General features: G+C 42.3%; 1 protein-coding gene across 5 annotated transcripts; it reads right to left on the minus strand.

The window, feature by feature from the left end:
* Positions 1–4,119: 4,119 nt before the first annotated feature.
* LOC109200709 (RING finger protein 145-like) lies at positions 4,120–7,990 on the minus strand. Of its 5 annotated transcripts, none has more exons than XM_025904935.1 (5): positions 7,946–7,990; positions 5,856–6,034; positions 5,377–5,524; positions 4,734–4,967; positions 4,120–4,603 (listed from the first exon to the last, which is right to left on the minus strand). In XM_025904935.1, exons 3-5 carry the CDS (start codon positions 5,458–5,460, stop codon positions 4,535–4,537), a joined length of 387 nt encoding a protein of 128 aa, XP_025760720.1. In that variant the 5' UTR covers positions 5,461–5,524; positions 5,856–6,034; positions 7,946–7,990; the 3' UTR covers positions 4,120–4,534. The 5 variants fall into 5 exon arrangements, with proteins under 5 accessions (XP_025760720.1, XP_019211849.1, XP_025760719.1 ...); XM_019356304.2 differs by having other exon boundaries at positions 4,120–4,635; XM_025904934.1 differs by having other exon boundaries at positions 4,120–4,635; positions 5,971–6,034; positions 7,946–7,982.
* Positions 7,991–12,838: the final 4,848 nt, after the last annotated feature.

Consider the following 12,838-nt stretch of genomic DNA (forward strand, 5'->3'; position numbering starts at 1 on the left):
ACCAGCTAGCCAAACTTCAGTAACCCTACAAACATCACTGCTGCTTACTTTCCTGTCTTCATGTATGTCAGAAGTGATAGCAGAGCTGTGCCTTTTAATTTGTTTTAGAAATCCCTCAGTCAGAACCTGGTATATTATATTTAGATGGAAACTAGCGAGCTAACTCTCAGCTAGCTTCTAACTCCGTTACATTTCAGAAATTCTTTTTCGTGGATGCCTGGGTGTTAAACTTCATTGTTACACCTGGTAGAGCAGCCACACTAATCCATAGCCATAAGGTTACCTTGAGTTAGGAAGATGATGATTGAATGTCCGAGTCCATAGGTTGAGGTGCAAGCACATTTCTCCCATTCTCCACAGAGGGCAGTGGCGCATAGGTGTGACGTCACTAACACTTAAGTTGCATTAGAGTTACACTTGTATGCGCCTTGAAGTAGGCACACATTGCCAGGAATGTGGTTGGAACGGCTGACTAGATAAGGCCTGGTGTCCAGCTAATGAAAAAGAGCCGAAAATGGGGTTGCGGCTGTGCACGGGTGTGCACTTTAAATGTAGCACTTTGCTCTGTCTTTCCGTGGCCGCCCAAGTGGCTCGTGGGAAAGTGACAGGCCCTATGGCAGAGATTGAAGACAGGGGGCAGTGGTTCGAATCCCATGCGGACCATATGTTGGGGAAACATGTTGACAAAAAAAAAAAGAAATCCCTGGCTCTGAAATTCACCTGCTACGCTTGCTTAGAAGCCTACAGGTGAGCCTATAGATGGGCTCTCTCTGCTTTTTTTTTTTTTTTTAACCCCTGTCTCAAAATCTCTTTTCTGTCAATCAATATTGGTTGTTATGGTTGCTATGGACCACCAAACACGCCACACATTGTGGCTTTCTCAATCTCTTCTTCATGTCCGAACAAACGCTCAATTTTGCCTTCATTAAAACAAATTATACATCAAAACGTAGGTACTTTTCTTGCCTTTCACAAAATGGCACTGTCATTATTGTAGGAGTTGCCGTTTTCTCGCAAATGGCCTCGAAGCAACACAGTTGCTCCAAAGTCTATGGAGACTTGAGTGAAAATGACAGCTGAAATTCTGTAATGGAAGCGTTAAAATGATCTGAGGAGAAGTTTTTTTCTTTTATTTTAGTCTGACCCCAGTCCCATCCGCTAACATAGAGGAGGGGTTGTTCATGACCTATACTGCAGCCAGACACCAGGCAGCGATAGAGACGTTTGGGCTTCGTTTTTGGGGAGCTGGCATGTTTTCTACAGTATTGCTGCCCTCTGCTGTTGCAGTACCTCACAGTCAGTTCAGTCACGTGATGCGTTGTCACCAAAATGTACAAATAAATGAGACTTTCAAAGAAACTGATTGTAATAGCTTTTCAATACATTCTTTGTCTGCTCTTGACCTTACAAACTACACCCATTATTATTTGATTAACATTATTTTTGGTAAAATAACCAAGGCAATGACAGGCATAAAGTCCAAAAAAACAAATATGAAGCATTTTAACAGAAAAGAAATGGCACTGAGAGCCAGATTAAACAGAGCAGGTCCTAAAGCTGTGTTTGGACAAACTCAATGGACAAAAACAATTCATCTTAAACAAAAATCTGCAGGGAGTGTCGGGGAGAGCAGCCCCACAACTACAATTCATCTCTACACATCTGTCAGTCAGAGGCAACAGTATCGAACAGCAGTTCGAAAAAAAAAAAAAAAAAAATCAACGTCAAAGGAATGGTGTTGGTATTAAAATAAGAAGGTGTGTACAGAAAAGCCCTTAGGTTCACCTTTCAGAAGAACATGTGCAAAATACATCAAACTCTCCATTTCATCTCTTTAAAAAATAAACACAAAAAGTCAAAGCAGCGTTGGTCAGGTTTGATCCTACACTGATCGTGTATTCATTCTCAACCCTGCAGCCCACGCTTCCCAATGTCAAGAATATGGTCATTCATACTAATAAGACCTTTAATAATAGTGCTAGTAAGTAATACTGCTGAGCGCTAATTAATGCGTCTCCATGCTGAGCCCACTCCTAACAGTAGAGGGCAGCAGAGTGATCACACCAGCTTAAAAGATGCGTCATATAGACTGGAGAAGCAGCAACACTGGCTGGTCTCAGATCAGAGGGCTTGATTTCCCAGCAGCTTCTTATCCAAAAATTCTCTTGCTCTCAGGCACGTGAAGAAACAAAGAAAGGAAACTTTGGAGAAACCAAGCCCTCGTCTTACTTATGTATATGTATATATATATATATATTTATCAACACACCTCTGGTTTAATATAGATTACGTACAGAGCAACATTTGTGTTCATTACACACAAACAGATTGGGCCGTTTCCTCGTACACAGACATCAGAGGGTATTTGGTTGCCGACATCCACAGAACAGCTTTGGATCATTGCTAGTAAAAAATGACATTAGTGTAAATATAACCCCAAAAGAAAAACACAAGGTAGAAAAAACACATTGGTTGCAAGGTTATAGCACACTGGGGACAAACACGTTCTGTGGTCAGAGTGGCAGCAAGGTCTACATATAAGTGTGCATCAGGACTTGGCATCCTAAAGTTATCAGTCTTTCACACTCGTTTCAAAGCATATTTCTTCCTCGCCGTGCTTCATCTGCTAAATGCAGTAGCAAAAAGAAAGAGTGTGTTTTTGTGGGGAAAAAAGAAGCTGTGGCTCAGTTTGCTGGTATCAACAATTTATGGAGTAAACTGACTGACGAGCAGGAAAACGCTAATGGTCTTAGAAAATACAGGGTCTCTAATGAAAGGAGCTGATTGGCTCCTGCCATCAGCAACCAACAATGTGAATGATTGGTTGATCTGTGAGTGAGCTAAGCTTGCAACAGTAAGCACGAGTGAGAACCATAAACTAGAGCTAATGAGGCCAAAATCCGAGCTCCTTTTCGGCTCTGTGGACTAATTTATACCTCGTCTCTCCATCTTCCCCTTAGTCCATTTGCAGCGTGTGACCTTAACAATAAAGTTGCTTTAACAGTAATACAAAAGTTTGGCGATGAGGAATAGAACAGTTTTTTTTTTGCTGGGACCAGCCAAACAAGTCTGAATCAGATATTGAAGTAGTATAAAAGCAAAGCTTGACACATGTAAGTTCTTCAATGTGAACCAAGAGTTCACACTGCACCCCTCAGCTAGGCCATACCATGTGTCCTCTGCTTAGCACCAGGCTTTAGGTCATGTGAATGTCAATAAACAACATTCAGTCTGCTAACGCTCAGTATTCACTAAATCACAACACTACTGACACCCAGCAGTGAAAAACAAAAAATGTGGAGAATTTCTAGACGTTATGAAATGTTAAGACTTTGTCACGGTATAAAATACAACCATCAGTAATCGATAGTCTGATCAATTTTTAGATAAATCGTGGCACCCAAACACTACGAAATATACAGCGGTGAAAGTTAAAGCTGTACAAACAAAGGCAGGAGCAACCATCGCCCTAAATGTCGGGCATCAAAAGGTAAGGGGTAAAAGCATGACTGTAGGGAGAAAAAAGAAAGAAAAAGCCGTGATGGAAATCCGATTTTCACATTTTCTGGACATGGTGTAAATTCCCAATTCATTCTGAGATGAGATTAGTGCATCCTGTTTTTGTATTAAATTTGAATCCCTGTGAAAGAACATGTGGAAAACAACTGCACCTGTGATGAAATCACTGCTGGCATGGGTTACACCTATCATGGGATACGTTTCACTGCTCCAAGACAACTGCCTAACGAGTACTAACATTTTGTAAAGCTGCGATCATTGTCCTCTTTTTTACATTTTTTAATGCCGAGTGATGAATTTCTGCTTAGAGATTGTTTTAGATCATTTGAAACATAACATGGATATGAAGTTGGACATGATGGGAGAGCCAACAGCAAACAGCTGGATAAGTAGAATAGGGGATTATTTAGATTGTGTAATTATATATGCATGTATGTATGTTGTGTGTGTGTTAAAATGGAGCTCAGGGGTTGAATGGAGGAGGAGGTGGAGGACGTGGAGGAGGTTCCACTGAATGGGGAGTTGGTGGGTTAGATTGTGATGATGGACCAGTAGAGTTTGCCTGGCTGTCCACAAGGGAGTCTGATTTAGCTGAGGGGGGGATTCGGGTTTAGCAGGGTTCGCCTCTGCTTAGGTCAGTACCTGTGAAGTTGGTTGGTGAAAGGTGGAGACAGAATGGCAGAGAGATGCAGGAGCGTCGGGTGTGTCTGATGTGTAAGAGGTAGAGAAAGAAGATGCAGAAGGGTGATCTGCAGGGGACTGGTGCAGCACAGAATCAGTTGCAAGAGGAGAAGAAGAACAAGAGGAAGATGATAATGGAGGTTTGACGATGGGCAGGGTAGCAGACATGCCAGTGGGGGAGGTGGAAGAGGAGGTTTCCCCTGCTGATGTGGCAGTTTCATTATCTCCCTCCTGCTTTACTGACGCTCCCTCTTTCCTGTCATCCAGTAGAGTGCCTTCTTCCTGTCCTGCAGGGTTCTGATTGGCTGCAGGTGTACCTCGGGTAGCTCCACGGTTAGTTGGTGATTGGCTCTTGGTTGTGAACGACAGAGAGGGCATCAGACAGCCAGCGTGGAAGAAATGACTGCACGGAGTGAACACAGCACTGGTCATGTCCTGGAACAAATCAAATTTCACATTAGCCTAGCTTTTAAAGCCCCAGATTAAGTCTGGGTCATGCATCCTCTTTAGATAAACATAAAAACTGTTCATACCTGGAAGCAGATAGCACAGATGTCATTATACTGCTCCAGCTGTGTATTGCTAGCTGTAGGGAGGCTTTTTATCTTGTGTACAGCATCTCTCCTGAGCAGGAAGCTCTGCCAGCCCAGCTGGGCTCTGAGCCAGACGTTATAGTACGAGTGGACCAAGATGATGGTGCTTCCCATCACACTCCACTCGCCAAATACAGTCTCTGATACACCATAGCACATCACGCACACCGCAACCTGGTGAGGTAACAAATCACTGACAGTGAGGCAGAGACAGTGCTGATGCATTACATGACAGTGTCTGTTTACAGTCAGAACTTAGCAAAGAGTTGGTGTGTGTGTGTGTGTGTGTGTGTGTGTGTGTGACACATAGCAGAAACTCCAGCAATCTGTAGCTCCCATTTACACAATATATGACTTCATCCATGTTCTACACTGGAGCTTTACGAAACTCCTCCACCATGAAGAGAACAACAGATCAACAGAGTGCCAAGCACCTGGCGGTAGAGTGTTTCAGAGTTATTATGGAATTAAAAAACAAGCAAATATACATGTTTAATTATTATTGGGCTGAACTGTTTGGGTAGAGCAAGTTTAAACTATTTAATTTAACGTTTTTGCACACTGCGATGCGGTTGTGTGTTACCTGGAGAGAGGTGAGGATTGAGGAGGAGATGATGATGAGAAGCCAGAAGTCCATGTGGAAGAACTGGCAGATCATATAAGCCATGTACGCTGGAAAGATCAGCAGGAAGAGACAGAGAGAAACTGCACGGAAGTGCTTCCACAAACTCCTACGGGACGGGCAGCAAAACCAGCATATGAGAAAGCAGGCAGGTTGATAGCAGGCTTTGCAAACACACTTTCAGTCAGATTGATGTCAAAAAGACAAACTGCCTGTTTAGGAATGAAGAAAGAAGGACAGTACACCGTAGTATTACTTAATTTATGATGTTAGCATGAGTTGTACTGATGACCATAGATAATGAATTCTGTGATAATTAACTAACTGCCCATAGTTATTAATAGTTGTTTATGATCAGTAAAAATAAAACAAACAGTGGGACACAGAGTTTCTTAAAAATAAACACATGAAAAAAGTCTTTGGTATATTATCTTAGTTGCCTCTAGATGCTCCCAGGGCTAGGACTATAGGATCAGCTATCTCCAGCATGGACTGCAGGATGGAAGCAGCAACAATAAAGAGGACGATAGAGAGGAGGAAGGCTCTGTGGATGACCTGCAGCTCAATGAGGCCAGTTTGGACAGCAAGGATTAGCAAGGTGATAGCTTCAGTCATCCCCCTGCACAGAGAGGAAACACATTAGAGTTGACACACCACACAATTATATGCCTTGGCTTTGCATTCAAGTTGGAGATCATATACACGTTTATCCAGACTTGACCTTTGGGTATACAATGTCAATTATTTTATCCTATTAGACAGTTGTGTGAAATGCAGACATCCTTAAAGAATAGTTCTAGATATGTGTGTTTCCACACGAAGAGAGGTTGAAACAGACTAAACTAACACACACGTGTGTGTGTGTGTGTGTGTGTGTGTGTGTGTGTGTGTGTGTGTGTGCGCGTGAATACAAAGCTAAAGCACGAAAATGAGTGCGACTGTTTGCGGATGGCACGTTATCTAAACACGGTGAAACAGCAAAGTCAGAGAAGAAGAACAAGCACCACAGCTAGCTCTGCGAGCCTGCTGCCAGTGTGAAATGACACATTTGTGGGCACTTCCCATGGTGGCGGCATGAAAAGAAGAAAAGGAGAAAGGATGGATGAGTTGGTGCTTAGCGGTATTGTGCTAAAAAAATGATCGTCTTCCAAAAACCGATCGCTCGTATTTAAACTGCTATAATAACTTGTTGGTCTATAATATGTGAAAACATATATCAAATGTATCCTTCATGGATGAAATCAAGTCATCTTGAGCCACAAACAACATTCCTATAACAAGGTAGAAGCTGCAATGAGTTTTTGGTAGTGACTTTATATATGCTTTATTTATCTAGTTCCAAAAATGTGGTTGACGTTAAAAAAAAAAAGTGTTTGTTAGTTTTTTAAAAAGCGTAATCTGTGCAAGAGGACAGCAGATGTTGCAAGAAATCTAAGAATAGTTGTTTAAAGTTATTTGAAGTGGACAAAGAGGATAAGGCGTTTGTAAACCCTGTTGAGGGAAGTCTATCTAGCAAGATATGTAAAGATATTGGAGATTAAAAAAAGCCCCTAGGGAAACATAGGAAATAATTATTTGTCAGGCAATGACTTGTTGGCAGAAGAAGAGTGGTCCTTGGTAGCCATGACAAGAAGGAGGTCCCATAAATGGGGCTGGGCTGTTTGTTGCTGGCAGGTAAAAGAAAAAACACAGAGAAAAATGAAAATCAGGGGAAGTCCAGGCCTTGGAATTTTCACTCCAAGGTCCCCTGCCTGGACCTCCCCTTAGCAGATGAACATAGAGAGGCAGGGTAGGTGAGCCTAGGGCTCGAACCGGGCCTCTATGTTACTAAGCTGCTAGCCCGCCACATGTCGCCACATGACGGGCAAACAAAAGCGGGAAAATTCCTCTATCTAAAGACCACAACGCGCACATCACGCACCCAGCCTTTTGGAAATGAGCTGGAGACCAGGCATTTTTGCACTCCAATACTTAGTAAATTTCACACCCACACCTGATTTTTTCCCTGCACACCTCTTTGGTTTGGGCCTGTTTTCTTCCTTCGTTGATATATGTGTAACTGATACATGAGATTGGCCCTTACCGCTGTATGGACTGATATATAGGGTGCCTTAAAGGCCGCCTTAAAACTAAGTGTTTCCCTGAGCTTTTAATTGCGGCTTGAAAAAAGTAAAAAGAAATGAAAAAAAGAGAGAGAGAGAAAAATGGAGGCAGGCTTGAGCTTCGTCTTTCACTCTGGCCTACCCTGCTGTAGCAGACGGACTACTATCAGAGACTCGAACTAGGGTCGTTAAACTCTGGAGTCCGAATGCTGGCCTCTTAACGCTGTACACCACTCAGCAGGGCGAGTAAACTTTGGAAAAAAAAGGACATTTATCTTTTGTTCTTCAACTTTTTATTTTTTTTTTGTTATCGTTTTTCTAAATCTATTAAGCTTCTTGTGCAATATTGTTCCACACAAATTACACATGGACACCTAGCTATTTTTTTATTGGCATTCACAAAATGGACTGGATGTTGGACGGCTTACCAAAGCCTTCCTGCTACCCGAATCCCTGCTTGGAAACCTGCTGGCCACCGCGGCACCATGTTTTCACCACACTCTTCCGCTTCAGCTGTCTTTTTGCCTCATGGCTATACCCACACTGACCACTCCTTCAATGAAGGTAAATACAAGCAGGTCATTCTGAAAAACACACACAGCTTATCATCTTATCCTTCTACAACACCTAAAAGCACTCTGTTCATTTCTTCGCTAGATTAGCCGCTAGCATACACGCTGCTGTGTTAGAGGCTTGTTGCTACCTAGTTAGCCATGCTGCACACCTGTACTCTGTATTTGTCAATGATTCGGCACTCCTTCGGTTTTGTTATCCATTTTTAGACAGTAATGAGATCATCTGCACACTCCACAGAGCTCCAGAGTTACTGTTCATAGCAAAAGTGTAATGCTGTCCTTGGAGATTTTCACCTAAGACTGTGAGTGTGAGTGTGTAATGGATTTCAAAGTGTTTAAGTGTTCAGAGCACTCTACAGCCTGGTAAGGTGGCAAGTTTGAAAAGAGCAGCAGAAGGTATCAGTACTGTAGTGTAACTTGTTCTTTTCCTTTCCTAACAGTGAACAGAGTGCCGATTATTATCGACAGCTACGTCCACCCGGGGTGAAAGTAGCGTGGAGACCATCAGGACCCAGCTGGGTTTCCTTGGTCCAGAGGTTTGGAGAAACCTCTTCCTTTTCTTTCATCACAGCTGTCCTGTGCCAGATGTTCTGTTGACCCACTGAGAGAGGCGTGTTGAGAAAGATCAGGAAGACTGAAGCTCATGGTAGGAATGAAGGAGGACCTTGTGAGCTCCACCAGCAGCTCCCTCACAAGGAACTGTTCACAAGTCCACTGCAGGCACGCCCCAGAAGATGGATAAAGGCAGCGTTTCATGAAGACACTGGAACCAATCTATCTTCATAACAGTGAGTTTTATCAACAGGTCATATGCTCTTGAGACATAGTCTGGCGATAGCGATTATACACAAATTGTGGGTGTGTTTAAATTGTAGCAGCTATGTGGTGTAGCTTATAGCAACATGTACTGTGTGCTCTGGATGCTTTGTAGGTGAAAGCAGCATAGTCACTACAAAAAGCTTTCATGGTCAACATTTCTGCCTCTATAAAGCAAAAATGTATCAGGAATTCATAGATCAAACTTTATGAGTCCCTCGGGTGGGTTCAGCCTATCATGCATTTTAATCTCCTTCCAATAAACACAGAGTGACATGATTTGAAAGTTGAAATTGTTTCCAATTAACCAACTGTTTCATTGAGTTTATCTGATAAAAAAAATGCTGGTAAGTAAGCTTGTTGCAGTATTGGATGTAAATTGTGTATGCTGCTGAAATATCTAACAGACCAAAATATTTTTCAGTGGTGAATGATATTAGGAAAACCCGTAGATCTTGTTTTCTAACTGCATTGTAAGTAGCAGACAATGAGGGATGGCGTTCAGCTGCAGTTAAAGAGGCTAATGTTTACAGCCGTACCCAAGCTGCCCCTGCCTTTGGCCACACAGCTGTGTAAATACATTGGCGAGGTGGCTTTTGGTCTGACTGTAGACTGAGTTTAAATGACAGTTGCACTTGCACTGGGTGACTGATCTCCATTTCCTGGACAGTAAAGCAGGGTTTCCCTTCTTGGAGTTAGTCAAGTCAGATTTTAGGGTAAGTTAAAGAGGTTGTTGTCTATATTATGCTAAATGCTCATGCCTCCATGGATAATGCTGCAGTTTCCCAGACATGGATTAAGCCTAGTGCTAGGCTTAAAGTTGTTTAAATGGAGGTCTTCACTGAATTATTCTTTAATCTGGGACTAGAAATAACCCATATCTGGGAAACCCTTTGAAAACATCTTTAGTAGGCATTATAAAAAAAAAAACTTGCTGAAGTGCATTTTAGAATAATTGGAAACATGAATTCTGTCCATGATTACTTTCAAGCAGACTTCTTCTAAAATTGCAAGGGTCATAGTTGCCTCGGTCTGTCATAGCGTTCGATGTCTGTACTTTAGCCCAGACAGATCTGTGTTAAACCACTGTGAGATATTGGTCATCTGTGTGCTTGTGCAAGTGTGTCTGAAACTGGGGGACCTGATCATAAATGTGTGTCTCCATTGAGCTACAAAGAAAAGTGCTTCAAAGTGTTGGTTCTGGCATATAAATGAGACAGACCCCAGTGAAATTTAACTGGGGTGATGGGTAAAAATGAACTCCTACCCACAGAAAGGCAGCAGCTCTCTGCTGTCTATAGAGACAAGGTCAGAGTTTCTGACCGTCAATCATTAGGGATGAAAAGTAATCTTGCCTAAATGTAATAGTTGATTGCACTGCAGCACAGCTTTCTTGATGAGGAAGAGCAGCTGTGCTGTGATGTCAGCTTCAGCTGCCCAGCATGCACACCTGAAATGTTGGTGGTTTCAGTTGATGGGAAGAGAAAGCTATATCACTTTCAGCAAAACGAAAGGTGCTCATTGTCATGTTCTATGTTTTTGTGTCTTTATGCATATATTTCTATATACCTTCCATGGTTAGACTTATTGTTTCTCTGATGTTGCTCTGATGGCCGTGACTTTTTTGATGGCGTCTTTGTTGCTGAATAGGGCTGCCACGATTAGTCGACTAGTCACGATTACGTCGACTATGAAATCGTCGACGACTGATTTAATAGTCGACGCGTGGTTTGAAGCTTTGTAAGATCACAAAAGACGCAGGAATAAGTAGTAGGATTTAAGAGTGTAATAACAGACTGAAACAGAAGATGGCAGCACTGCATGTACAAGGATGCCAGCTGCCGTTACACTCCGAAGAAGAAGAAGCAGTGTCCCAGAATTCATAGCGCGGCCCTGCTCAGTTTTCAACAATGGCGGCAGCTAGTTAGTTTTAATATTACTCTTATTAATCTTTCTGGGTCACAAAATAAACGTTTAACATATTTCAGGCGAGAATGTAGCTGTGTAAACCTCAAATATCTGCTCAGTTTATCAAGACACCGCATATTTTCAAAAGCGCTCCGACGTTTTCGGAGACGTCTGTTACCCACTAGCTCCATAGCTAGCCGGGGGCAAGGCTCACTAGAGCCCGTGAGAACACCGGACTCCAGGCAAATCGTTTTCAAACGCACCACCGTCTTTCGCTACTCAGGTGAACATATATAAGTCAGTTAGATAACTTAAAAATGTTATTGTTTGGCCTTTTTTTTTTTTTAGTATTTTATTGTTCCTGAGTAAATCGGTTTGGCTGAGATTAAAGTTATAGTTATACACGGCCGAATAAACGTCAAGCAGACAACTGATTATCAGAAGTGTGAGATGTTCAGAATATACTCCGGTGTCCCGTTATATTTAGATAGCAAGGAGTTATAAACTTTACCGAAACAATCTGTAAATCTCATTAAATTTAATAAACTATCATCTTGTCTTATTTTTAGTTAGCACATACCCTAAACCAGGGTGCCAATCCTAGTCCTCGAGAGCTACTGTCCTGCAGCTTTAGATGCATCCCTACTCCAACATAGCTGAATCAAATGGTTTGATGACCTCTTCAGCATGTCATCAGTTTGGCAAAGGCCTGATAACAAGACATTCATTTGATTCAGGTGTGTTGGAACAAGGATGAATCAAAAGCTGCAGGACAGTAGCTCTCAGGACTAGGATTGGGCACCCCTGCCCTAAACACTTAAAACTGTAAGCTAATGTTATATAAAGCAGATGCTGCTGGTGCAATAAGCTGTACGTTTACGTCCAATGGATGCATGATCCGATTAGTCGACTAATCGCAAAATAATCGGTGACTAGTGACTATCAAAATAATTGTTTGTGGCAGCCCTAGTGGACTTTGATTCCAAGTTAATACTAGCTAGTGTTTCTCACTGGTTTTGGGCGGTGGAGTAAAAGGGATTGGTTGCTGGCTGTTTGTAATGTTAGCCTTGTCTTTGCTTTCTTACAGGCAGGATAAAGACATGGTGATAAATGAGTGTGTGGGCCGTCTGCTGAGGACCAGGAGCTCAGGACACTCAGACGGGGGCGTCGCAGCAGGAGTCACCGCGCACCACAATCCCTGCTGTCTGAGATGTCACACTCCTGCCTGCACATAGAAACCACAGTGAAGTCAAAGTTCCACCTGCACCTCACCTGTTCTTGCAACAGCATGAACACTGACAGAGGTGAGACAGCAGAAGAGTTTTTGTCTATTTTTTGTTTTGTTTGTTTTTTACTAGTTAAGAATTAAGTGAAGAAGAGTGATTAAATAAATTGTTTCTTGCAGTTTTGATTTAATGATTGTGTTTAGGATTATTTCAGAAACATGTTTAGAGGATCTTTGTAAGCCTGTATTTCCTTTAAAAGAAGGGAAGCACTTCTTCATTCTACAGAAAAGGTGACACATTACAGATGACTTCATAAAAACCACAGTGAGCCAGTTGGATAAACAGCAGCCTAATCAGACTTCTGCAGAGTCTCAAAGTTTTTTTGGAGTCTGCTTCTTGTGTCCAACAGGACGAATTCTGTCCATAAACAAAGGATTTGAAAATGTACCCATTTTTGTTCGTTTTACTTTTGCTGATCTGACACCACTTGTGCCAAAAATCCGGACAAATGTCATTTGACCAAGGAGCAAATCTGAGCCAAATAGACTGATCATTTTTTTCACGTGGCGTCTCATCAGAGGACACTTTTCCTTTTCCAAGCTCCTGTAGAACTGGCAGAAAATCCTGGAAGCGCTGTCTGAATTCTGTTTCGAGACATGTAATCACAGACACCACATTTCCCTTTTTAGCAGAAAGGTGGCCTGTGGATAAGCAGTTCTGATTTGGACAGTGTGGGGAAGTGCACAACGTTGAAGTTGCGCAGTTGTGTCTTAAAGAGATTGAGCTTCACACAAAA

Source organism: Oreochromis niloticus, unplaced genomic scaffold (genome assembly GCF_001858045.2).
Source record: "Oreochromis niloticus isolate F11D_XX unplaced genomic scaffold, O_niloticus_UMD_NMBU tig00007757_pilon, whole genome shotgun sequence".
NCBI classification, from domain to species: Eukaryota; Metazoa; Chordata; class Actinopteri; order Cichliformes; family Cichlidae; genus Oreochromis; species Oreochromis niloticus.

What these genes read in the sequence shown, in the direction of transcription:
- LOC109200709 (XM_019356304.2), bottom strand. Translation starts at nt 5,460, where the DNA reads ATGGCTTATATGATCTGCCAGTTCTTCCACATGGACTTCTGGCTTCTC. An exon ending in CAATCCTCACCTCTCTCCAG is followed by an intron (nt 4,968 to 5,376) that starts GTAACACACAAC and finishes TTACCTCACCAG; the next exon opens with GTTGCGGTGTGCGTGATGTG. An exon ending in TCTGTGCTATCTGCTTCCAG is followed by an intron (nt 4,636 to 4,733) that starts GTATGAACAGTT and finishes GATTTGTTCCAG; the next exon opens with GACATGACCAGTGCTGTGTT.